General features: G+C 41.2%; 1 protein-coding gene across 1 annotated transcript in view; it reads right to left on the bottom strand.

Moving 5' to 3' along the window:
* The window catches only part of grid2 (glutamate receptor, ionotropic, delta 2), a 607,933-nt gene that overhangs the window by 238,584 nt on the left and 344,699 nt on the right, over positions 1 to 24,650 (bottom strand). The window contains exon 3 of the mRNA XM_030061028.1: positions 15,933 to 16,220. Within this exon, the coding sequence (XP_029916888.1) occupies positions 15,933 to 16,220 (288 nt within the window). The remainder of the gene's footprint in view (positions 1 to 15,932; positions 16,221 to 24,650) is intronic.

The following is a 24,650-nucleotide window of genomic DNA, read 5'->3' as shown; positions in this document are numbered from 1 at the left end:
TTGCTGCCTCTCAGGCTGACGGACTGACTGAAAGTTACCGAGCTGCCGCTCTGCCGAGAGCAGGATCCGGACCAAACCACTTTGAAGCATGGGGGGGAGGGGGGTCTTAACTTTTTAACACTTAAAATCACACTATTTTACATTTATAATTAGCACCGCTTGCTTTGTACTTTCATTAAATATTACTATATTATTACTATATTATTGAAAAATATTTATTAGTGTTAACAATGGTTTTTTTTGTTTGTTTTTGTTTTTGTTTTTGTTTTTGTTTTGTTTTTTTTGGGGGGGGGGGACTTTATGGATGGAGGGGTCTTGTCCCCCCTGACCCCCCCGGGATTTCGGCCTATGATCGCCATGCGTAGCTTCAGCAAGTGCATATTTAAAATGAGAGTAAATTTTTTTGCGTGGGGGTTGTCTGGTCCACACTGGAGACACTGTGTTTTTTTGTTTTTGTTTTGTTGAGAGATTATAATGTTAGCTAGGTTTTCTCAACACTAACTCATCACTGTAAATGTTGGAAAATGTTTTACACTCCCAAATTTGGGTTTGTGAAATGATGCTTTTGACAAAGAGCTACATTTCAAGAAACACGTCCTCTTCTTGTTTACAGTCCAGAGCTGGACAGTGCTGCAATCTGTCTACCAGAAAGTTTTAACTAAGAACAGAGAGGAATGTGTGTGAGAGAGTGGAGCAGATTTGCAGTAAATATGTTTAAGTGTGTTTCTCTGTGTATGTGAAAGGTAAATGAGCAAATAGAGACAAAACAAGGCTGTTGCAATCTGTCCAGGAGCACAAAGTTAGCAAGCTCGCTGAGTCTAATTACACCGACATTATCACTGGCAACACAATCATCATCACCATCGCAGTAACTCCCAACAGCAGCTGTAAAACACAAACGCACACATAAATAAAGAAGACATGAAAAGAAAGGCTTGCATACAATGTGCCCAAGGTATCTAAATGACTACCTGAGCTGAGTTCATGTCTTTATTTACTCAAATATGCTCTGGGAATAGAGGCCACCACATGTCATTCAAATGATGATTATTACCCGCATCAATGGAGCTGGAAGGAGGTTATGTTTTCACACCATTCTTTTAAAACAAACAAACTAAAAGGAGTTTGTTTAATTGTGAGCAGGAAGTCTCTAAATGCTATGCACAAATTTGCATGAAGCTTTCTGGAAAGGTTGGTCATGGGCCAAGAAAGAACTGATTCAGCTGTTACACTGATTGGCTAAAGTGTGTGGGTGTGGTGGTTGTCATTTTATTTATATATTAATTTATTTTACAGCATCATATAACAATGCAATGTGCATTCATCTTGATTTAGTTTGGACTTACTCTGAGGTTCATCACAATAAAGTTGGTATCACATTCACTATCCTTACCTCACCAAGACCAGAACAACCATACACACACACACACACACACACACACACACACACACACACACACACACACACACACACACACACACACACACCCACACACACCCACACACCATACAGTTTTTCCAGTCTAAGCAGAGTTAAACTTGGTTCTTTGTTATAGGTCCATATTCATCATTGTGAAGTCGCTACCATTTATAATCAATGGTGCCAAGCTACATAAACATTTTAAACTGGTTGATTTATGCCCTCTGCAGTGAGAAACCTTTGTAAATCAAAAGAATCAAAAAGCTTTCGTCAACAAAGCAAGCAGACTTTCAATAATGCAAAGAATTCAAAGAGCATAGTACTCTGTTGCTTATTCTTGTGCATGTTATGCTTGTCCCCGTTTCTGTTTCACATTATGAATTAATTCTTGCTTGCCCAATTTTTGTCAACATGTCTGCTTACCAATCTGCCTGCCTGTAGCCTCTCTATTTGTGTCTTGTCTTCATTTTTTGTCTCATCTACCTGTCTTTACTGTCTGTGCTACTGGTCTCTTTGTCCCCTTGTAAATGTTTGTCTGGCTGTCAGTCATTCGCTCTGTCTGCTTTCCTGCTGGGTGACTGAGAGGGAAGTCTGGTTTTATCTGCCATCATCAATCCTTTTTCCACCCTGTCTGGATGTGTGTCTAATGCATTTGCCATATTCTGCAACACCTACTGTGCAACCTGCCTGTCTCACTTCATGTAGCTCCCTCAAACTCTTACGCTACACTTTACAATTATGATAAATTACTAATTCAAGCATGCATTTTTTAGATTAAACTTAAAAAATGCTCAAAAGTAAGGAAAGAAAGAAAGAAAGAAAGAAAGAAAGAAAGAAAGAAAGAAAGAAAGAAAGAAAAAGAACAAGCAGTAACAAGCAGTCAAAGCTGAGGATTAAAGTGTGAACTCTTCAACCCATCACATATGAATACAGCAATCAAGAAATGGAAAGCAGCAAATAAATTTACATAAACAGCACACCAGTTAGTGCTCAGTATGCTGATGAAAGGTATCTCCAGCAAAGTCAACTTAGTCATATTATTTGTGAAAAACACACATTCATATAACACGTTAAACTGGAAGTTATTTTGGAAACACAAGACCTTATCTATAATAAGAGTCAGTGGACATTCACAATGCATTATAGCTATTTTTGCAACCATCAAAACACACCTTGTTGACTTTCAAATGTAAACCAATCCTGGCTCAATTTTACAGATTCATAATCGAAAGGATCCTCATTCCCTCCATCAAAGGCTGGTTGTGTCCCTGCCTGCTTGCCATTCAAAGAACAAGGCTTCAGTGTGTGCTCCCCACTGCTGAGCGGATCATTGACTGTCAGCTGCTCTCCATCAAGGAGCTTCATGACACCATAGCGAACAAAAAGATGGGTAAAACTGCCACAGACCTTGCCCACCCGGGCAACCATCTGTTTGAGAAATGATCCTGTGGGAGACAGCACCTGTCCATTAAGACCATGATCACTTGTCACCCTCCTCCCACTCTCACACACACACACACACACACACACAAGCGCTGCTGCCATAGAACATGAATGGAGTAGAACGGTCACGGCAGTGTTTGCTGTGGCCATTTGGCTAGTTCAAAATAAATTGGTGATTGTGGTTAGTTGTCACGATTCCTCCTATGTGACAGCTGCCTGCGTGTTGTGTGAGTATGTTTTTGTTATTTTCAGCCTTTTAGTATGAGTGATATGTGCTTGGTGTGTCTTGGTTTGGTCCGCTGCTGTGTGTTCCCGTCCCCCGCCTACCCTCTCTCTTTCCTTGCACACCTGCCCATCATTCTGCCATCAAACCACCACCACTTCCCGACAAGAACCAAGAACTAGAAATAAAGGATGGTGCTCTCTGGTGCGCTCCATGGGGGCAGCCTTGGTATTCTATGATCATGCCCCATCGAATGAGCGTTGTACCCCATTGATATGACGCAATGCAACGCCATGACTTCTCCTTCATTTTGCCCTCCTTGACAAGAACCCTGCATCAACAGCCAGACCCCACCGGATCATTTGCCATTCACAGTTTGCCGATGTGCTACACTTCTAGCCTTGACACCAGTCACTTTGCCCGCCTGCCTTGCCAGTTTGTTAGCTTATTTGTCTGCCTGTCAGCTCGTGTTACACCCGTGCTTTACACTTGTCTCCAGTTTACTTGCCTGCATACTCGCCTCGCCTGCCTGCCAACCCCGCCAGCAAGTTCACATCCTGTTTTCTCTGCACTTTCATTCACCCCTCTTACCCTTGCCCACCTGCACTCTACCTCCATCAAGCCTCCACCTGGATTCCTGCCCTCACTTCTGCCGAAACACCAGGCAGCCACCATCTCACCTTCCCTGCCTGTCTTATCAACAAAAAGCCTTATTTATCACCCTACCTGCTTGTCTGGTGTCTGCATTTGGATTCAGCTTTGATTTGTGACAGTAGTTGCTACAATGACAACATACGTATGGGGCAGTAAAGACTGTCTCACACTATAGAGAACTGAAAAGACATTGGGCCCTATCTTGCGCCAGACTCCCTAAACCCGCTATTTGCGGATTTAGGATTTAGGAAGAGGCGTTCCCCCGTAAAAGTTGCTATCTTGTGCACCTCCCGCTATCCGCAAAACACCTGCGCTACCCGCTATATTATGCATAGGCGTGTTTTGGGTGTCACTGCAAAAACTCAAAATCTTACCAAGATTATTTGTCTTATTTCAAGTCAAAAATGTCTTATTACTAGTCAAAATATCTCATTACACTTAAAATAAGACATGATCACCTCAGAAGTAAATTGTTTTTAGACAATTGTCTCTTGTTTCAAGTGAAAATTTGCTTGAAACAAGTGAAAATTTGCTTGTTTCATTGGCAAAATTTGTTTCTTGTTTCTAGCTAATTTTCACTTATTTCAAGTGAATTTTCACTTTTTCCACTGGCAAATTTTGCCAATGAAACAAGCAAATTTTCACTTGTTTTAAGTAAATTTTCACTTGAAACAAGTGAAAATTTACTTAAAACAATTTACTTCTGAGGCGATCGTGTCTTATTTTAAGTGTAATGAGATATTTTGACTAGTAATAAGACATTTTTGACTTGAAATAAGACAAATAATCTTGGTAAGATTTTGCGTTTTTGCAGTGTACGCCAGTTAAACCAATCAGTGTGCCAGGTGCCATTGCCTTTAAGGGCAGGATGCGCTATCCTAAATCCTAAATCCTAAACCCGCGATGGAGAGAGGGAGGTAGATTTTCTCAGGGCTTCTACTGAGGCTAAAGCAAGTTGGCTTTATATACATATTATATATTATATTATAGGCAAGTTAATTCGGGAGATGGAGCCACATGTGTCCAAGTGGACGTGTCACAAGGTTGTACTGATTGAGTAAAATCCCCGGGCCACACCACACACACACAAGAGGCAGAGGTGGAACTATGTGTAAACTAATTTATTGACAAGGTAGATTGGGCAAATAAAATATTAAAAATAAAAATATAGCACAGCTGCTGGCTTATGATAAAACAATAAAACGTGCTGGCGTAAGTGTCCAATTAAAACAGTCTTTCCTCTAAACAGTCTATATGAGTAATATACTCAGTCCATTCTGGCGGCGTCCCGGTATCAGTCCGACCGTGTCCGTGGCGAGGCTCCGTCGGGGCGCGCATTGAAGCCGCCTGGACGCGCTCTCCTGACAGCCCAAACTTAGCGGATAGCGGGTGGTCAGGACCACCCGCTATCCGCTATCCCTAAAGTGTGTGCGCAAGATAGCAACTTTAGGGATAGCGCATGAAACACGCCCACGGACACACCTCCAGGCGCAAATGACGGAGTCGGCATAACGGATAGCGGGTAGCGGGTGGCGCAAGATACCGTTTAGGGATAGCGGAAGTTCCTAAATCCACAATTTGCGGGTAGCGGGTCGTGGCAGCGGATAGCGGGTGGCACAAGATAGGGCCCATTTTGTTCATTGCCTGCGTACTGAAAGTAGCAATCAACATTAGTAATTACCACCAACTGAAGTTAGCCCAGTGCAACGGTTACAGTTCTTTCCCTTAAAAATGGCCAAGCTCCTACCATCCTGCTATTCTGATTTGAATAAGACAGTCCTCTCTACTCCAATTGAAGTACTATGGCTGCCACCCAACTCAAGTACCAGCACTGTAAGATTGTAATACAGACACATATTCTACATCTCCAGTCCCAAAGCTCTTACTCTAAATTTGATTACTGTTACTATTACAGTGCTATTTCTCAAGTACTGTTTGCACCATCTTCAAAAACAGCACTTTGTGACTTCATTATTTGTACACCATGCCACTTTGCAGTTTCGGGTATTCAGTCTGTATTCTGCAATGCTTCTATTCAACACTAACAGACAGCTCTATATGTATTCCTGTACTGCTGCAGCCACACTCTACTATTGAATGTAACATGGTTCTGCAACAGTCTTCTTCTATTGCCTCTTCAATTGCACAATAAGGAGCACAGCCTGATTTCAATTTTGTGACATCTTATAAAATATAGCTCCTGCTATGTTTCCAGTGAGAACAGGTGTATCTAACATTCATGTGTAAAATAGACATGGCATGTACATTGATTACCTACTTATAAATGCATTTCCACTGTAATCATACTGTATCATGGCAGCCACTGTGCCTTATTCCTTCTTAAATCTTTTAAAGTGGAACTGAAAATGCATTTAGCGAAGAAAATTCAACTGGACTGGTTGCCAAAAGTCCTTGTAAAAGAAAAGTAAAACCCTTACAATGGGTTATGCTTGTATGGTAAAGTTCTCTGTGAGTCCCTTTCACCTGCTGGTCAGGCTTCCATTCTTTCCGCACTATCCCATCCATGCTGCAAGCCACTGGCTCAAATTGAAAGCTGGAGCTAATGCAGTGTAGCAACTAACAGCACACAGGGATTTCACCTGCATGTTCCCCCAGCTCACTGGTACTCTTTCTGTGTTGAAAAGCTTCCCTTTGTTTCTCCCCCCGCTTGCCTTCCCTTCATCCCTTTCTGGTCCCTTGGCTTTTCTTCTGAGACATCCCTCAGTTTCTCCCCGCTTGCATCCTGTTCTCTGTGTGTCTTCCCTGTTTTGCTTTGTCCCTCCCCCCTGCTTGTTTTGCAAAAACTCCTCTGCTTCTTATTACAGCACAAATGCCCAAACTAAGTACTGTACAGCAATCTCTCTCCCCTTGCCCAAGGCATTTAACACTGAATCTCAAACTAGAAGAACCTGCAAAACTGCAACAAAAACTATTGTTGTCACTTTTTTTTTTTTTTTTTTTTTTTTTTTTTTTACCCAACTGATTCAAGTCTAATTCCCAATATGTAAACCAGCCCCTATCACTGGCCCTGACTGTTGGTTTGGACAAGGAGGAGACTATCCCAAACTTCGCTTGTTGCTATGTACATGGAGCTACCAGCTGCTTCTTCTAACCTGACAGCAAGGGGGGTTTCATCAGGTGAGCATAATGCACACAGAGGTTCACATTACCTCACCCACATTCCTCTCTACTAACTAACCAGTAGGGCTCCCTAAAACACACTCCCTCACTGGCGAATTGCACTCATAGGAATGCCCAGCAAAGTCAGAAGAATCTCTGTCAGGAATGATAATTTAAGTATTAGTTTTTTTCCCATACACCTTTGCTCCTACATTACTTGACAAAACTGTCAGTACTTTTTTCTACTCAATTGCCTTTAATGCTCTGTGAACCGTTTTTGTTTGTATCCTATTGGCTGTTCTGCCACTGGGCCTGCATCCCTAACCGTGCTTTGTTTATTGCCCTCTGCCTTTACCCCTGGCTATCTCTGTCTCTGCCCCAGGCATTTCACTGTCAAATACCTCAGTGGTGCTGGTTCTTAAAATATGGGCTGAGATTCATGAGCAAAGATTTAATTTTTCTATATGCTTCTTGCCTAAAAAAGAACCTAAGCCCTCGACAGCTGAACCTGAACTTGGGAAGTTTACCTCTTACCTAAAAAATGCTTTAGGCCCAAAGTATCTGCCACTCTGACTGACTGCCTATTGCTCTCTAAATCTTCTATTCCTTTAGATCTATGGCCCCATCTCCCTCTATTCTTCGCTTTCATTTCCCTGACTCTCCCCCTGTCTCTCACCTTCTCCCTCAAAGCCCCAGGCATCTCATTGCCAGTATCCCCCCGGAGAGCTTAACCAACACTTAGATCTCATCTCTATATAAAAGGCTTGGAGCCTTTTTAGGTCTGCGTCACCTTCCCTATCTCCCCAAATCTTCTCTGGTTTTCAATCCCCATCCACACCCTCTTCTCTGCCTTTCACACACCTTATGTCTCTAAATTTCTCTCCACCTGCCTCTTCTCTCAGTCTCCACCCTTGAGGCACCATGGTCCTCTCTCTCCTAATCTCTCTTTTTCACTGACTCTATCCATCCTTCCTTCCTTCTCTTATTGTTTTTATGACCTTTGGGTACCTTCCTGATCTCTCTTGTCGCCTGTCTAAATTGCATGTACTACTTGGTGAGCAGCTCTCTATTTGGAGCTTCTCAAATCAAAAGCAGCAAGCACATTCTTCTCCAGCATCAGCTCACTGAAAATATAGGAATGCTACACCATTTTAATGGCCTCTCCAAAACACTAATTACACCCATTACGATGAAATTCAGCATTTATTTGACACAACAAAAATATTAAATTACAGTTAGCTCTGGGATTTAGTGTGGTTTTAATGATTTGTTGACACTGCTTTGCAGTACAGTATGATGGCTGTAGTGTACTATATGGAGAGTGTTACTGTGTGTTGTGATTGTGCACTGAACAACATGACAGACATTGCATCTCCATTCCTCCCTCCCTCATTCCTTGCCTCTGTTTCACTGCCCTTCCTCTGCCCCTGACAGCTCACTTTGAGCTCCACCAAGGAGGCAAACCAGAACTTGGGAGGTTCACCTGTCTGGCCTTCTGGAAAGGCTTTCAGCTTTTTAAGGCTTTGGTCTTCCTCCCTGCCTGCCTCCTGCCCTGCCTCTGTATCATGTATGCTGTTAGATCTGCCTCCCAATCTCCCTCCTTGCTTTACTATAGTTTGCCTCCCACTCTTTCAGTGTCATCTGTCTTACTCACCCTTTCACTGCCGAGGTCATTTCATCCACAGCATGCCCTAAGGCTCCAAACCACTACTTTGGGGTCACACCTCTTTGTAAAACATTTTATAGCTTTTTGAGTTGGTTTTTTTTTAAGTGTTTATCTGCTTGCCTGGCTGCCTTTCACTCTGCCCTGCAAAATCTGCTATGCCTTTAGATCTGTCCCTATTGCCTCTCTGCTTTACTTTTTTTGTTTGTTTGATTGTTTCACTTTATACTATCACAATGTCTTTAATCTCTTTCTCTCTCGCCCATTCAGACTGATTTTCTTACATAGGAGACAAAGTAACACGTGGCTTCCCTGTAAGCTTGTACCTTTTTGTGTTGCTCATGAATGTATCTGCTTGTAACACTGTGTACAATGACAATAAAGTATATCCTGATTCTGCTTGCCTTTGAGTCCCCTCTGCCATAACGTTCCCACCTCCCTTTCTGCTTTGATATTTTAGTTCTTCTGATTCCTTTCCCCTCCATCCTTAGGCTAACTCTTTGTCCTTCAGGGGCCACCCCTCTACTTGGGGTTTCACTTCCACATGAAATGGTTTAACAGCTTTTTAAGGGGTTTTGACCGTAAGTGTCTCCTCAAGCCAAGTTACCTCTCAAAAACCCAGCGTCCTTGGAAGTCCTGACTACAGCTGTGTTTCTATTTTTTTCAGTGACTCTATCTATCTATCTATCTATCTATCTATCTATCTATCTATCTATCTAATCATCCATGTATGATAACAAGCTTATGAGACTTGTTTTTTGGTGTTGTAGTGTGATGATGTTATTAATTTGACTACTGGTTTATGGCACATAATGAATTTCAGTAAAGGCCAATTAGCTCCTCAGTTTAATTCCTCAGTGTACACCATCTGCCCCCATGCCCTCTTTGCCTGTTGTGTTCCTTTTCTTTTGACACATCCCAAACTGTAGGTTGTCTGATACTCTGATACAACAAGTCAGTGACAAGCAGTGGTAATGTGAATATCAATGTAAATATAATGTCAGGAACCGAAAAAGACTTGTGCCAGATGTGGGTCACTTTTCAGACATGAAGGAGAATAGTTAAGACACACACAAACACACACATATGCACACACAGACACACAGAAAAACAGAGGAAGACCTTGGAAAGGAGTCTGGCCTGTAATGCAAATTCATCTTTCAGGTATCTTAAATATGCAGGTCACTGAAAAAAACAAAACAACAACAACAACAACAACAACAAAAAACAAACTATTAATTAAATTCATTATATACATGGTCTCTCTAAAAAAGGGATTATGCTGGGAAAAAAGTCATATAATCTAAAACATTACTGAAGGACGGTTTGGGGAAAATATTGTTTCAAGGTTAATTAGGTTGTCTCAGTGGAGTGAAACATGCTTTGAATGATTCAAATCAAAAGAAAGCATTAGAACAAACACTGAATGAACTAATGACTGTAGAAAATATATTTCTAGGAGAATCACTGACATGAAAGGTTTTTTTTTTTTCCCTCATTGGTCGACGTAGCCCTAAATTCCCTTCCTTCCTCTTTCCTAACCTTTTTTTTTTTATCTCCACACTGTCAGGTTCACTTTCTTAATGCCTTTTGTCTTCTTTCTTGTACATAGTGTCCCTCTGAATTATCCTCCATATATAGCACAGCCATAGGGATTGCTGCTATGCCTCATGTATATGATAGCACTTCAGTGAGGACTGACCCTTTGTCACACCCACTTATGAGTATATATCAGAGAAAATCACTGCTATGCCCTCATCTCATTGCTATGTCCTAATCTGGACTGAATTTATATCACTATGGATCACTCCCTGAACCCTTTATAGCTGCATTTATATGCAAAACCTGCTAAGAGAATATCAACACCCACTGGATCAAGTGTTTTGAACCAACAGAACTTTAAAATTCTTTTTAAAACGTCTCATCTTTCCAGCGCAGTACCCTTCACAGGTCACTACAGCTGACTGGAACACAGTCCTGTGATAATTTACCCCGAATAACATGTAGCCATTAAAAATGAACCCCTTCCCCCCTTAACATACATCTTTTCCTCCCTCTCCCTGTTTCATTTCCGCTCTTGCCTTGAAGGGATCTTAATGTTGTAACATTGTCTTTTTTGAAAAGTGAAGTCAAACATATTTGTAAACAACTTCAAAAAATATGATTGCCATTAAAGGTTTTGCACAGAAACATGGAACTTCCTGTACATATGGATAATACAAAAAAAAGCCAGGTGATAAACACCTATCACACTGTAACAGTAGCAGAATAAACAAAAAATGTCCAAAAAATGTATTGTAATCATGTCTTATTAGCATAAGGGATAACTCAGCATGTATAATGTCCAATTCAAAGCTCTTATAGGTGCATAACGTACTCCTTGTGGACTACAACATAAATTGCTTTTCATGAATCAATTGCAGGACTGCACTTTTAAATTTGATTTTATTTATGTCTGAAGATTACAAATGTGAATAAGCACATAAGCATAATACTGTAAATAGAGACAGAGCGGAATGTGTTATACTGCAAAAACCACACCCACCGTGAGGAAAAGAAAAGTGTGTCTGTGGGAATTTTTGCCCATTCATCCAGAAGAGCATTTTTGAGGTCAGACACTGATGTTGGACGAGAAGGCCCAGCTCACAATCTCTGCTCTAGTTCATCCCAAAGGTGATGTATGGGGTTTAGGTCAGGGCTCCTTGTGGGCCAGTCAAGTTCTTCCACACCAAACTCACCCAGCCATGCCTTTATGGAGCTTGCTTTGTGCACTGAGGCACAGTCATGCTGGGACAGAAAAAGGCCTTCCCCAAACTGTTCCCACAAAGTTGGAAGCAGAGAAGTGTCCAAAATGTCTTGGTAAGCTGAAGCATTAAGATTTCCCTTCACTGAACTAAAGGCCTAGGTCAGCCCCAGAAAAACAAGCCCATAGCGTTATCCCTCCTCCAGCAAACTTTACAGTTGGCACAATGCAGTCAGGCAGGGAACGTTCTCCTGGCATACACTTATTTCTACTGCCCTGAGTCAAACTTTTTCTATGTGACTTCCACTGATGAGCCAATCTCACACCACGATTTCATATCTTACACCCTCCTTTCAACTCATCTCCCAACTCCACCCTTCTTCAAAATCCCCCTCTGTTTTGTCTCTTCATCTCTGTGCTATCCTTGTCTTTCTTCCTGTCTACCACTTCTACCATCTGAGCAACCAAACACAAACTATATTTTAAGTTTGCCTTCCATGTCCTTCAGTCAAGGCCTCAGCTTAAGTCAACTTTTACACTGGGTCAGGTGGAAAAGGTTGCTGTCTCCACTTGAAAGTGATCAAACACTGGCAGGTATACTCTCTTCCTTTTTCTATGAACTAACAACACCAGCTGTTGACATTTCGGATAGCTTTCATTGCAGGGTTTGCAAAAACAAGGAGAACCAAGGGTCTTCAGTTCTTCTGATTTTTTTTTTTTTTTTAATATTACATCGTCTTTTGAGATCATTTTTATTTTATTACCATTCAAGATTATTTTTCATAATGTTTCTGATTCACCAGACACTATGCAGTGAAATGCAACATAGACCACATGTAGAAGCACAGTGGAGTTGTTTATAACATCTAAGTCACCTGGACATGATCCCGCATTTACAGTAAACTGACTGCATTACAACAGCAAGAAACTGTTACAATTGGTGCTCCCTTGAGGGGGGCAACAATATGGATTCACCAAATCGATTTCATTTTTTATTTATGAAGGTATAAGATATTAATGAATACTCTTTTGCGAGAGAGACTCAAATGCAGGTATGCTGCCTCTGTACCATCTTCATGTAAGAAACAGTCAGCAAGCTTAAGTATATAAAACAGTTTTTTGTTTTGTTTTATTTTGTTTCAAGCTAATATATATATATCTATATCTATATCTATCTATCTATATATATATAGATATATATATACATATCATCACTGTGGAATCTGAACCTAAATAACGAAAAAAAAAAAAATTAACTATGTGGAAAATATTTTGCACCTTTTCTGACTTTCATGACCAAAAAAATATTTTTTAAAAAATATATCAGTGCTGTTATTCTTATCTCCTATTAGAACATAAACAAGTTTATGAACATCATTCATTTTCAGATCAGTTCTTTGGTTTTCATATAACCGGTTACAACTGAACCTCAGTCCCCTCGTCACTGGCTAAAGGCTGAAAAACAAAACAAAACACACACAAAAAAACCCACAGCTTTAACGTCAGTTATTTTATTAACATCAAGTGGTGCCTCCCACATTCTCTCAGCCACTATAGGGTTACAGTTGTTGTCATGTGGATTGTAGCCAAGGGCAATCAAAAAATGGCACCTTCACAATTACAATCACACACACGCACAAAAAAAAATCATGTTATACAGCAAGAGAATAAGAAACACGATGAGCATGATGAGAGAGTGAAGAGAGTTAAGAGAAAAAGAGAGAGAGAGAGAGAGAGAGAGAGAGAGAGAGAGAGAGAGGGTGAGAGGGAGAAAGAGATAATAGAGAGAAAACATGAGTTCTCAGTGTCCGGATCGCACCAGTAGAGCTGAAAATTGGGATCGGGACAGTTGCAACGTGGCTTCATTTGAGAGGACACACTCGATTGTCTGTTCTCTAAAGAACTCTCCTTGTACAGAGGCAAGGCCCTTTGGGAACACTGTTAACGCCTTAAAATGCCATCTCTCTCTCTCTCCCTCTTTCACCATCTCCCTCTCTCCCTTCTCTCCTTGAACGGGGTGAGACCATTAGGGAACAATGGTGACATCTTTAAAAGGCCTTCTGTGGCTGAGAGAACGGGACTGCTGAAAAACCCAGAGGAACCATGTGCTGAATCAGTGGTCACAGAGCATAGAGGGAACTGATGGCTTTAAGTGGGGGAGAGACCTGTGTGTAAGTCTGCTTGTGTGTGTGTGTGCATGTGTGTGTGTGTGTGTGTGTGTGTCTGTGTCTGTGTGTGCATGTTGTTAACACTGGTTTACATGAGAAAGGCCAAACTGTGGTCAACTGACAGCTGTTGTGAACTGCATTATTTCTCACTTTTAAAATGTCTCCGATCTGGACACGCTCCAACAAGAGCATTACTGGAAGCTACCAAACAGGCAAACCAATCAGCATGCTTAGGAACGACAGGCATGCTGCAGGTGATGAGGACAGCGCAAGGCTTCTGTGCACTGAATTTGAACACAGAAACAACAGTTGCTATTCTTGAAGAACTGATGCTGCTATGTGCAGATTTTCGTGACAAAAATGACATTAACTGTATAGTGACAAACTAGCAAAATGCTAACTGGTATGTTGGCTGGCTTTCACGATAGCAGTCTCTGTGGTTTGTATAACTTCTGGTGCTCTCATATTATCATATGATTCGTTTGTCTTACCCTATGAGTTAACAAATGATAGATGAATAGTTGATCTAATCACTATGTATTTTTGTGAAGGCCCGCTGCTTCTGCCCCTATTGCAAATGGTTTGAACCCCACAGTGCCCAAACGCTGTTTTGTGAACAACAGAAACTAAATGACAATATGCCTGTTCCAGGCTACACCCTAGATCCACTTCCTGTAGAAATCAGCGTTTGATTTTTAATTAGATTTACCCCCTTTGGCTGATACTGTCTTTCTTGTACACACTCAAAATCCAATGGCCTTCTGTTAGGAGTTTGAACTACCACAATCACACAGAATACATTATGGATTTTACTACAAAAGGTATTTTCTACACAAGGATCCAATGGATTCATTACAGTAGGATGAAAATCATCAAGACTGACAATGAGGATTGATGAATCAGTCTTGAATATTAACTTAATATGCCATCATCCGTTCATTCATGTGACAAAAATCAATATTTAACAGAATCCACATCATGAGCGAGCTAGAGAAATTACTTAACAATTAAAATTGATTCCACGCCTTAGGCATGATCCAGTGCAGGACATAGCTGTTTGGTACAACTGTTTATAGTTAGACCTTACCATTTTATGGCGTATTCAATAAACTGATGAATATTTTATTTCCTTACAAGATTAAGTTCAAACCTACATGTGACATTGCAGCACAGCTCATTTGCATCAAAATGATTCAGTGGTTCCATCAGAGATCAATGCATAAAATGCATTAATTTTGCTCAACTGACTAAGATAAGTGAAATGGAGCATCTGCTAGACCTAAGATGGTGGAACGAGACCTTGGTAGAAAAATAAGAAGGGTAATTACAAGTGGTCAGTGTTGGCCTGTATAGCGCAAACCAGACTTATACTGACTCTTTGCAGTAAGATAACATGTTAAGCTGAGGACATGCTTTATGTGTGTCCAATCATCTGTGACTGATTATAATAAAATTGTTATTTCTTCATTGTTCACCCTACGGGGGAAGGGATGCATATGTGAGCAGACATAAATATAGTGGACTGTAATAGTAAAGAGAGTCAAGAAGGATGCTTAAACTCAACCACCACATGTAATATACAAAGCACATATGCAGACAAGCACATCTATACACTATACACCTATAGACGTGGAGATATTAAATATTGCACATATGGAGAAAGCTAAGTAATATTGCTGCAGAGGAATAATGGAGACTGGAAAGCCAGAGTAGCCCTTCATAACAGGGACAGTGGATGTTACTAGTCTAGCGTTAGAGTTAATGGACTTGAAACAGAAAGGAGGGAGACAGAAAGAAAGGGTGGTATAGTGGACGAGCTGACATACATACATACAGGCAGGTGGACAGATATGGGAATTGCATGTGGTCACCTATGTCTGTTTAGCTCTCTGAGCCTCACTCTCTATGTTGTACATAACATTACACGAGCCTGTGCACAAGTACGATGCATGCATATGTGCCTGTATGTGCATATAGACATGTACACATTCTGGTGTGTGTATTGGTGTGTATGAATGTGCATGCGCGTGAGAGAAACTGCACGCGGTTTCTCACTTAACCAGACGTCCATTAGCTCTGTAATGTTCTACCATGCTGGGAAGCCATTTGTACTGTTAAATCAGATACATTCAAAATTCACACACCACTGATTTCATAGATTCAGCCTACTATGGATGTCAACTGAAGCAAATCCTCTGCCTTACCTACTGCGGAGCCTCATTTCCCTCATGTCAATGATTCCAGCAGGGGTGGGAGGTAAGTAAGTACATTTCAAAGAGCATCTTAATATCACTCAAAAGTGAATGGGAATTAGCCTAATATCTCCAAAGTCTTGTCCCTTAAGAGATAAGCTGAAATATATTTACTGTGCTTTGCTGCTCAGTTAATTCACTGGCCAAGGCATTTTATAATAAGCAAAAATATGCGTAACATCTCTGCAGGATAGATAGATTGACAAACAGATAAGACAGAAGGACAGACAGATCTTACTCTCTTACCAAAGTCAGAATCATAGAAGAGGATGAACTTCTGCCAGCTGTACTCAGACACCACTTGCATGATGACCTCATTGAGATAGACAGGTGGGCGGACCATTAGGGTGTAGTCGTCAGTTCCAGGGATGCGACTGGTGGGTGGGCAGGCAGAGCGGGGTGTTCCCGCCGGGGAGCGCTGGATAAAGAGGTGGGGGATGTGCATGGCGTCTGCAAGAGTCTGAAGGCTGCCTGCGGACATGCAGCCAATCGAACTGACCAGAGCCAGGATACCACGGTTCATCAGCTCACAGGCTGCATAGAGGGAAAACAGAAGAGACACATTTTATTTTCCTAAATATGCAAAGGTAATATCAGTGGTTTACATTTTAGATACAGTGATCATTTGTCAGGAGCATATCTGTTTTGTAAGCAAGAGCAATACCAAACTATATCACATGAAAGCAATTATTACAGTGCAGAGTGCAGTAAGATTTTATTAGTGCAACTTGCAGTGCAACTTTGACTGAAAGAAGAAGGGAAATGTTTTAAGACCTACTTCGCTTGTTTCCACATGAGCACACACACACACACACACACACACACACACACACACAGAAATACAAAGGTGAACAGGTGAAGGTATGCAATAGTGAAAGAGGAACATATACACCATGAGTTCCCCATCTGTAACCTCTATATCTACAAATGATAGAAGGAAAAATGCATATACAAGACCAAAATACACACATAGACATATAGCACTCTTTTGTAATTTGACCACACACACACACACACACACACACACACACACACACAGGTGGTGAGACCATTTTAGACTGAGGCCCCCTGGCTGCTTGTGGTTGACGAACCAGAAACACAAACCACCTCTCATTCTCCTTCTAAAAAAAACCCTTTCATAATATTTCCTTCCCTCTTCTCTCCGCTGTATCTTTTTACCATCATTGCTGTCTTTCTCCTCATCTCCCCTGAACTGCCCTCTCCCAGCTATCCATCTTCGCCCCTGCCTTCACTAAATGCCAGCTGAGAAGTCTGGCAAGACCAATGCATCTTTAGAGATACAATCTGGAAATCTGAGGTATATTCACACATGTAAAATAAGCCTTTAGAGTTTTCATTCCCCGGTTCTAGCTCAAAACACAAACTTTGCTCCTGCTTTATTTTCCTGTCAGTAAATGCAATCACACTTTTAACAGCCTGTCTTTCTACCAAAATTCAATGGAGAGAAAAAAAAGACTATATTAACCTTAATACTAAGATACTGACAGGATAATGTTTCAATAGGGGCACCTTGTTCTTTTAAGAGACTACAGAATGTAGAGACATGTTTGAGTGCTTTGTTGGAAGGATCGGTGGTGTGATGAGGGCATACCACTCCTTCCTGTAAGACTGAAATATCATCAATCAAAAAGCTTACTATGTATTATGGCTGTGCCCTTTAGTAACTGTAAACAATGCCTTACCTCTTCATAACTATTATGATTTTTACTGTGCTCTAAATATGCAACCATGCTCTGTGGCTTTTCTTTCATATATGTAATAACTATGAGCTGGAGGTTTGCTTATTCCAACTTGTAGCACTGATATGTTTGAATCATGTGACTTATAATCCATTAAATAATAATCATGATGAAATTTTTATAAGTACTCAAATTTAAACTTACAGCAATGGTGTGTATCCTTAACATGTGACTTGTGTTCGCATACATTTTGTTTCTAGTTTGAGTTCTTTCATTGTTTGGTGTCGATGGACGCTTGCCTCCCTAAAATGCTTGCTGCAAAGCATATGGAATAAAATCTGTCTTGCAGACAAACCCTCCCATCTATTATAACTGAAAATCCAATAGAAAACAGAAAACAATGAGTGATACTTTTGGCAATTGTCCGCCCATCCCCACACTCTCCATTTCATTTAAAGTTTTCACAGAAGCGACCATCTGCTGAGAGCAAGCAGTATCCTGGCTACTGAGGCAAAGTGAAGTCAATCCTTGAGCCAGGAGTGAAGCACAATAGTGTCAGCGTCCACATTATAGATTGACCTCCAGGCTACTACATAAACAATAATACATTATAAAAAAGGAATGTGCTATAGGAAATCATTAAAGTGTGCTAGTATAAAAAAGTGTATAAAAAGTGCATTAAAAAATTGCATGATGAAAACTGCATTGTAAAAAATGCCCTCCTTGCCTTGGAGACTTTCTGTCCGTAGTTTGGACTCTGCTACCCTGTCTCAACACCGGACAACTCTCAGACATTATCAGCACTTATTCCTCCCTTCCACTCTCCTTCCTTCCTGGGCCTGTAGTGCAGTCAGAAACACCTCTACCTTCTAGCCTCTCAACCCACTCCCCTCTTATCTCCCTCCTTGTCCAAAATAGCCCATCTGAGTTCTTACCTTTCAGCCCCAATCATTTCAGAGCTCCAGTCTTGCAGTGATTTTCATTTTGGTAGCCTTATGGCACTGGTGAAACTACAATGTCCTCCAACTGAAATCATCTATCCACCTTCCTTCCAATGTCCCTTCTTCCACACATGTCCCATCTGAACCACCAATCCATCTCACCCTCTATCTTCCCCATCCTTTTTCTCCCTTATCTTATGTTTACCCTCACGGCAACACACAGACACCTTCTCTTCCCTCACTTCCTCCATTCATCCATCACCTCTTCACTCCTTTGTTCCTTTACACATTTCTGTCCATTGCCTCCCTCGATGTACTTTCAATTCCTCCTGCCCTCATGGCCATCCTCACTCTGCTCTTGTGGCCTTAAGTTTCTTCTCTTTCCCTCCCTTCTTCTTAATCCTCCTTCCCTCCTCACTTCCACAACCCACTTTGTCCTTCACAATGTGTTAAACACCAGACCTTGGCGTTTATTCCATTTTAGCTGCTAAAATTGTCAGAGAGTTGCTTGGTGGAAGAGAGAGTGATTTAAAAAAGGTGTAAAGAATGTAAGGTCAATACACACACAGGAAGATGGCAAAGTACAATGGCAGAAATGCACTAACTATAAAACAAGCATCGTCAGCCTATATAATGCCACACAGACTGCTGTGCCAACACTGCAGAAACAGAAAAAGTTGTAGAGGAAAGAAAGAAAGAAAGAAAGAAAGAAAGAAAGAAAGAAAGAAAGAAAGAAAGAAACCTGGAGGAGGTAGAACAATGATGCTGAGAAAAGCAGAATAAAGGCATTTTGTGTTTCTGTGTGTTAGTGTGTGTGTGTGTGTGTGTGTTTGAGAGAGAGAGAGAGAGAGAGAGAGAGAGAGAGAGAGAGAGAGAGAGAGAGAAAATGTAACATTGTCTCCTATGCCAACCTGCTACATGCAAACCGATACAATGCGATGTGGTTGCATGTGGTTTAAAACAATGAGCTGTCAAATCCAGAAACAACTGCTTGCACCACACTGCAACAGATCCAAGCGGGTGTGTGGCTGTGTGGTGGGAACTGGGCTGCATGCGGTGTGAACACAGTGAGTCACAGATAAATATGATGATGCACAACATGATGTCTGCTGCTTTCACTAGTATTGTTTCATTTCACAAGTCATCACTTCATTTAGATTTATTAATATGGATTTGGACTTTACAACATGTGTCATTAGGTAGTGTTACTTTCAAAATGCACAAGTGGCTCCAAAGCTGACTTAATATGTTGCTGCAATCTTGGACGGTTCAGTCTATATGCAAGAGCAAACAAAGCCCCATGTGCAAGATGCAAGCCAAACATCCTGGAACCGATCCTTTGACAGGGGATCTTTGTGGAGGCAGACACAGTACACAAGAAACTGGTGCAGTTTTCTCTCACAACTGCAGCAAGATAAGTCCAATTTGGAGGTAATAGATAAAAATGTATGAACACACATCGCCAGCCTCCAATTAAATGGCAACACACTGTTAGGAGTGATATTCCCTTTTTATAGCCAAGGGTTATTTCAGGCAATTCTTCATGAATTGATGCAGAAGATTAATGAGTGGAACCTAGAGCTGTTTCAATCTCAGTGTCCGTTGTGCAAGTCTAAAATTTGAGGAATTAATTAAAGTGTAACAATATATGATTAAACTTCAATAGGTCTCAACATAATGCTTTGTCATAGCCATTATTCTTATAACCACTGAGCCGTTGATTCATCTTCTAATAATATGACAACTACCGAGCATGTGTATGTGTGTGGGAACACACGTGTATGTATAATCGTTAATGCGTGCATATACACGTGTGCATGTGTGTCATGCCTGTGTGTGTGTGCATGCATTTCTATCTCTTCCATTAAAACTGTCTGAATATTAGAGCAGAATAAGCCAGTTATATATCATAAGCTACATTATCCAAATTCCATATTCCTATTATAATGGTCATGCTAACTATCGCTTTAGCGCCCTTGCTATAGTGGCTATGGAGCATTAGCTTAGCATCGTCAAGGCTTTGGCTAATGGAAGGCTTTGCTAATCCCCTACTTATTACGGCACTTTGGAGAATTAGTGCCCTCATCCCCTCTACATCACACACTCTTAAGTCTGCAGGGGGGCTCTAAGCACCACGCTCATTAATGCTCTTTGCTAACGACTTAAAGGGCCCGTTGCGTTGGCCCAACCCAATGTTGCATCACTCGAAAAGAAGACAACACTTAAAGGAGACAGAAAGGGGAAAAGAGCTAGAGGTGCTGGTGCAGGAAAAAGTATGCGTCGTCGTCACTTTGAAGAGTTTGGCAGCGCACTCTGCAAACACACACTTGTTTTAATTATATAATTACTACAAGTCATCTACAAGCAGTTAAGCATGAGCGAAACCTGATAGTGTAGTGTAAACACAGGCTTTGACTGAGGGGAGGGATATGTGTTCAAGTGCAAACAAAATAAAGATGTAGCCATTTGGAATTCTTCAAGTGTCATCTTACTCCTCCACACACACACACACACACACACACACACACACACACAGACAGACACCTCCCGTGCCTCAGCAGTCTACTGAATCATGATGGATCCAGCTAAGATACCCGTCAACCAGTTCTGCGGAGAGGTTCAAATGAGTGACGTGCATGTCACTCATGCAAATATACACGCACTCATCACAGAGTTCAGACTGTCAGACATGGGGATTATACAAGTCATCCAGCATGGTAATTTATCTTCTCTGTGTGTATATGTGTGTGTGGCAGGGGTACTGTCACTATACATGGCCAGGCATGTGTGGAAGTGTGTCTGTCTCCATCACACTTGAATGAAACATCTTTGAACATGGTTTCAGGTTTTCTTGAACTACCTGGGAGGTGGTTGATTTATCCTGTGAGACACTCAAAAAACCTCAAATAGGGACTCAGCCAATTGCAAAATGAGATAAATCAAGCACTCCTTGTGGTTTTTCATTTCTTCCGAATGTATTCAACCGCTATCTTACCCGGGTCTTGTTTGTAGCATGTGTGTACTTTTTGTATTTTTGATGTGTGTGTATGTGTGGTCTGCACCGAAGCATGTTATTGAGCTCTCCCTCTACCTTGTTGGTCTGTCAGAATAAACGGACTGCAGGCACTTCACCTGAACCCAGGTGTGACCGATTCCTCTCTCTCTATCTACGTCTCTCCAAGTACCTCTCCTCCCACGGCTACTGCACACTCTCTCACACACACACACGTACACAGACATACACTTTATCATCCGCTACTGCAGAGAATTCGACGTCTCAATGAATACCCCTTATGTATAACAGGACTGATACGCAGTCCTGTTCCTGCGGCCAAGTGACTGAGGGTGGAAAGGAGAGGAAGAGGAGAGAAAGAAGGAAGGAAAGAAATCAATACCAAGATGGAGAGCGCCACTGGAGGAATGTCTGTACGGTGAATAATGCCTGCAGCTGCAGAACATTTCTTGAGGCAGCAAGAGACAATAACACACTTGAATTGGTAGACGAGTGGAACTTAGTTTCAGATGAAGTGCAAAAGAAGTCAGGTGACAGAGCACCAGAAGCAGATGAAGGGGCATTAAGTTATCTATCACTATTATGAAAATCCATTGGAGAGCAAGGAATTTCATCACTGACAGCTCCCTTGCAGAGTAATTTACATACAAAAAAAGGGCACTTTTCCACAGTTAAGACGGGTACTTCAGCTAATTAAAGCAGACTACTGAAAAGTCAATCTATCATTACAAAATAATATTGAAAGAGCAATCCTGTGTTGACATTTGGTGTTTCTTTCTTTCTTTTTTTTTTTTTGTTTTTTGTGGTGGCTTAAATGCAGAAACCTGTCATGGCACACCATCTCTCTGTTTATTTGATCTGAATGGCTGTCAGATTAGGGGAGAGGGACTTACCTAGTCACAAGGCTGGTGGCTCAAAGAGACTTTTATTTGAGTTGGTGTCTGTGTTTATACGTAAAAAAAAAAAAATGAATGAACTGTCAGTGAGAGACTACACCTAAGCAGTGTCCGGCAGAGGCATGTGCTGCCTAGGTGTTGTAGCATCCTGGTAGCCTAGCCCCGGAAGCCCTAGACAATGGTGGCTGGTACAAGCTATAAAATAAGTTACCTGGTGTTGTTGGTTGCCATGACAAAACACTAATCGTAACAACCACAACCCAGACATAACATGATTATTTTATGCTAGAGATGTACTAATGTACTTTATCAGTGTGGATTCTGATACAGAAAACCAGACTTTATGTACCGACCAATATCAGGTACTGATATGTTATTTATTTTCATTGTGTGGCTTAGACTATTTAGTTTGTGGTCATTTATTTTTTTTTCACATCAGAGCATAAATTTGCCTGTCAATGCCACATACAACTCAATATATTTAAAACAAAACAATGTTGGCTGCAAGACAAAAAACAGATTGCAATAATTTGTTTCATTAGAAATTCACTGACATGGAGAGAGAGCAAGCCCTGGCTGGGACCGCGAGGCAACAGCTGTACCCAAGTGTGTGTGTGTCTGCGGGTGAGAACGACCAACTTGTGTTCGTGTTTTGTTTAGTGTATTGTTCCAAATCTGAAGATCCTCTGAGTGCTGCCATTCATCAATGTGTGACAGAGTGAGATGCTTACTGGCATTGTTCTGGCAGGCTCAAACTCTGTAAATGTGAATGTGTGTGTGTCTATGTGTGTGTCCGTGTGTGTGTGTGTGTGTGTGTGTGTGTGTGAGTGAGTGCGGATAATAAGCTCACTAATATACACTCTTAAATCCACACTTTAGGGAATTAGCACTTGAATTATGACTGACAAGAGAGGTAGAGTGCACAGCAGATATTATACCCTTTTCAACTTAGTTTCTCAGAGAAAATTTATCGCCGTAACTTCTCCAACTTCTGGTACTTTCTGCTGTTGCAAATACCAGACACGTGATCGCTTTGCTTCCTTTCACAGTGCACCCCCATCCCCCAACTCCAACCACTGACATTAATATTTAATTTTCTTGTGTGGTCCCTTCATCTAGGAACATTTTCCTTTCTCCTGGCTAGCTCTTGTCTTTGTAAACTACAAATGTATGCAGCACACCCTGTCTTTCATTCAACGCCTCACTTTGTCTTTTCCTCTCCTGCGAAACTCCCTCCAGGTCTCCCCTTCTTTTTCCCTCTAACTGCCCCTCAGTGCAGTACCCTTTACACTGTATTTATCCAGTCCCCAGCACTTACTGTTATCAAACTCAACAGATGAATGTCCCTTCTCTTTTTTCCATCCTTCTCTATCTCCCCACTGACGCCTACCTCTCTTTTTTAACTCTCACTCTGCCCCTATCCCTACTTTTCTCCCCCTCTTCCTTTTCTTGAAAATAATCTCCACTCTTGCTGCACTCATCGCTCTGCCTCTTCCTCTTTTCTATCGCTCTTCTCCTCCGTCAAGTGCTCCCTCCATCAACAAGACTCAACACTCTAATTTCCCTGGCTCTTAGCTCTGGTGTTGTTGAGCACACCAGATGAATGCCTCTTCTCCCCTCTCCTCCCAACCTTTCATCTATCTCTTCTTTTTTCACCTTTCGCCACCCATACAGACTTAACTAAACCTTTTGCTGTGTGCTGTGAAACTTGTGTATTTCTGCCACCCAAAACACTGTGCATACCAAGGACTTACTGCAGTCTTCTCAGTCTTGGTCCATCCATCTGTCCAAACATGATTTAACTTCATCGTACACTCCATCCAGTGCGACTTCAACTATAGCTAATTTTTTTTTTTTTTTAAACCCAAGCCACATTAAAAGGTTACGATATATATAGTAACCTTGAATTAAAAGGTCACTATATAACAGTGAATTAAAAGGTTACTATATATATCGTAACCTTTTAATTCACTGTTTAAATATGTGTTCTGGCATTTATTCCTTATATTCCTTATTAGTGCATATCAAATCAGATAACGTGTGATATGCATGTGTAAACAGAATAATTCAAAGAACTTGTAATTGACTTTTTTTCTTGTCTTTGCGTGTGTAATCAACTTGTGAATTTTTATAGTGATGTCTGAAAGTAAAATTTTGAACACCTTTCCCCTATGTGTTAAAAACAGTGTTTTTTGGTATTATATGGTCATATATATAGGTAATTTTCAAAACTTTCCACCAATGGGATTTCTTGGGACTTTTTTTCCCTCACTCATGACAAACTGAGGATACAAAATCAGTTGAGTTTGCTTCTCTTGCAGTTTGTCCTAGGGTTTTTCATAAAATGACTGGACTACATTGTGTACGTCTGCCTCCGATTGTGTTTCATGCACCTCCTCCCTTACCCTTTGCTC

Source organism: Myripristis murdjan, chromosome 9 (genome assembly GCF_902150065.1).
Source record: "Myripristis murdjan chromosome 9, fMyrMur1.1, whole genome shotgun sequence".
In the NCBI taxonomy this organism is placed as follows: Eukaryota; Metazoa; Chordata; class Actinopteri; order Holocentriformes; family Holocentridae; genus Myripristis; species Myripristis murdjan.
This window is presented reverse-complemented; position numbering and strand designations above follow the sequence as displayed.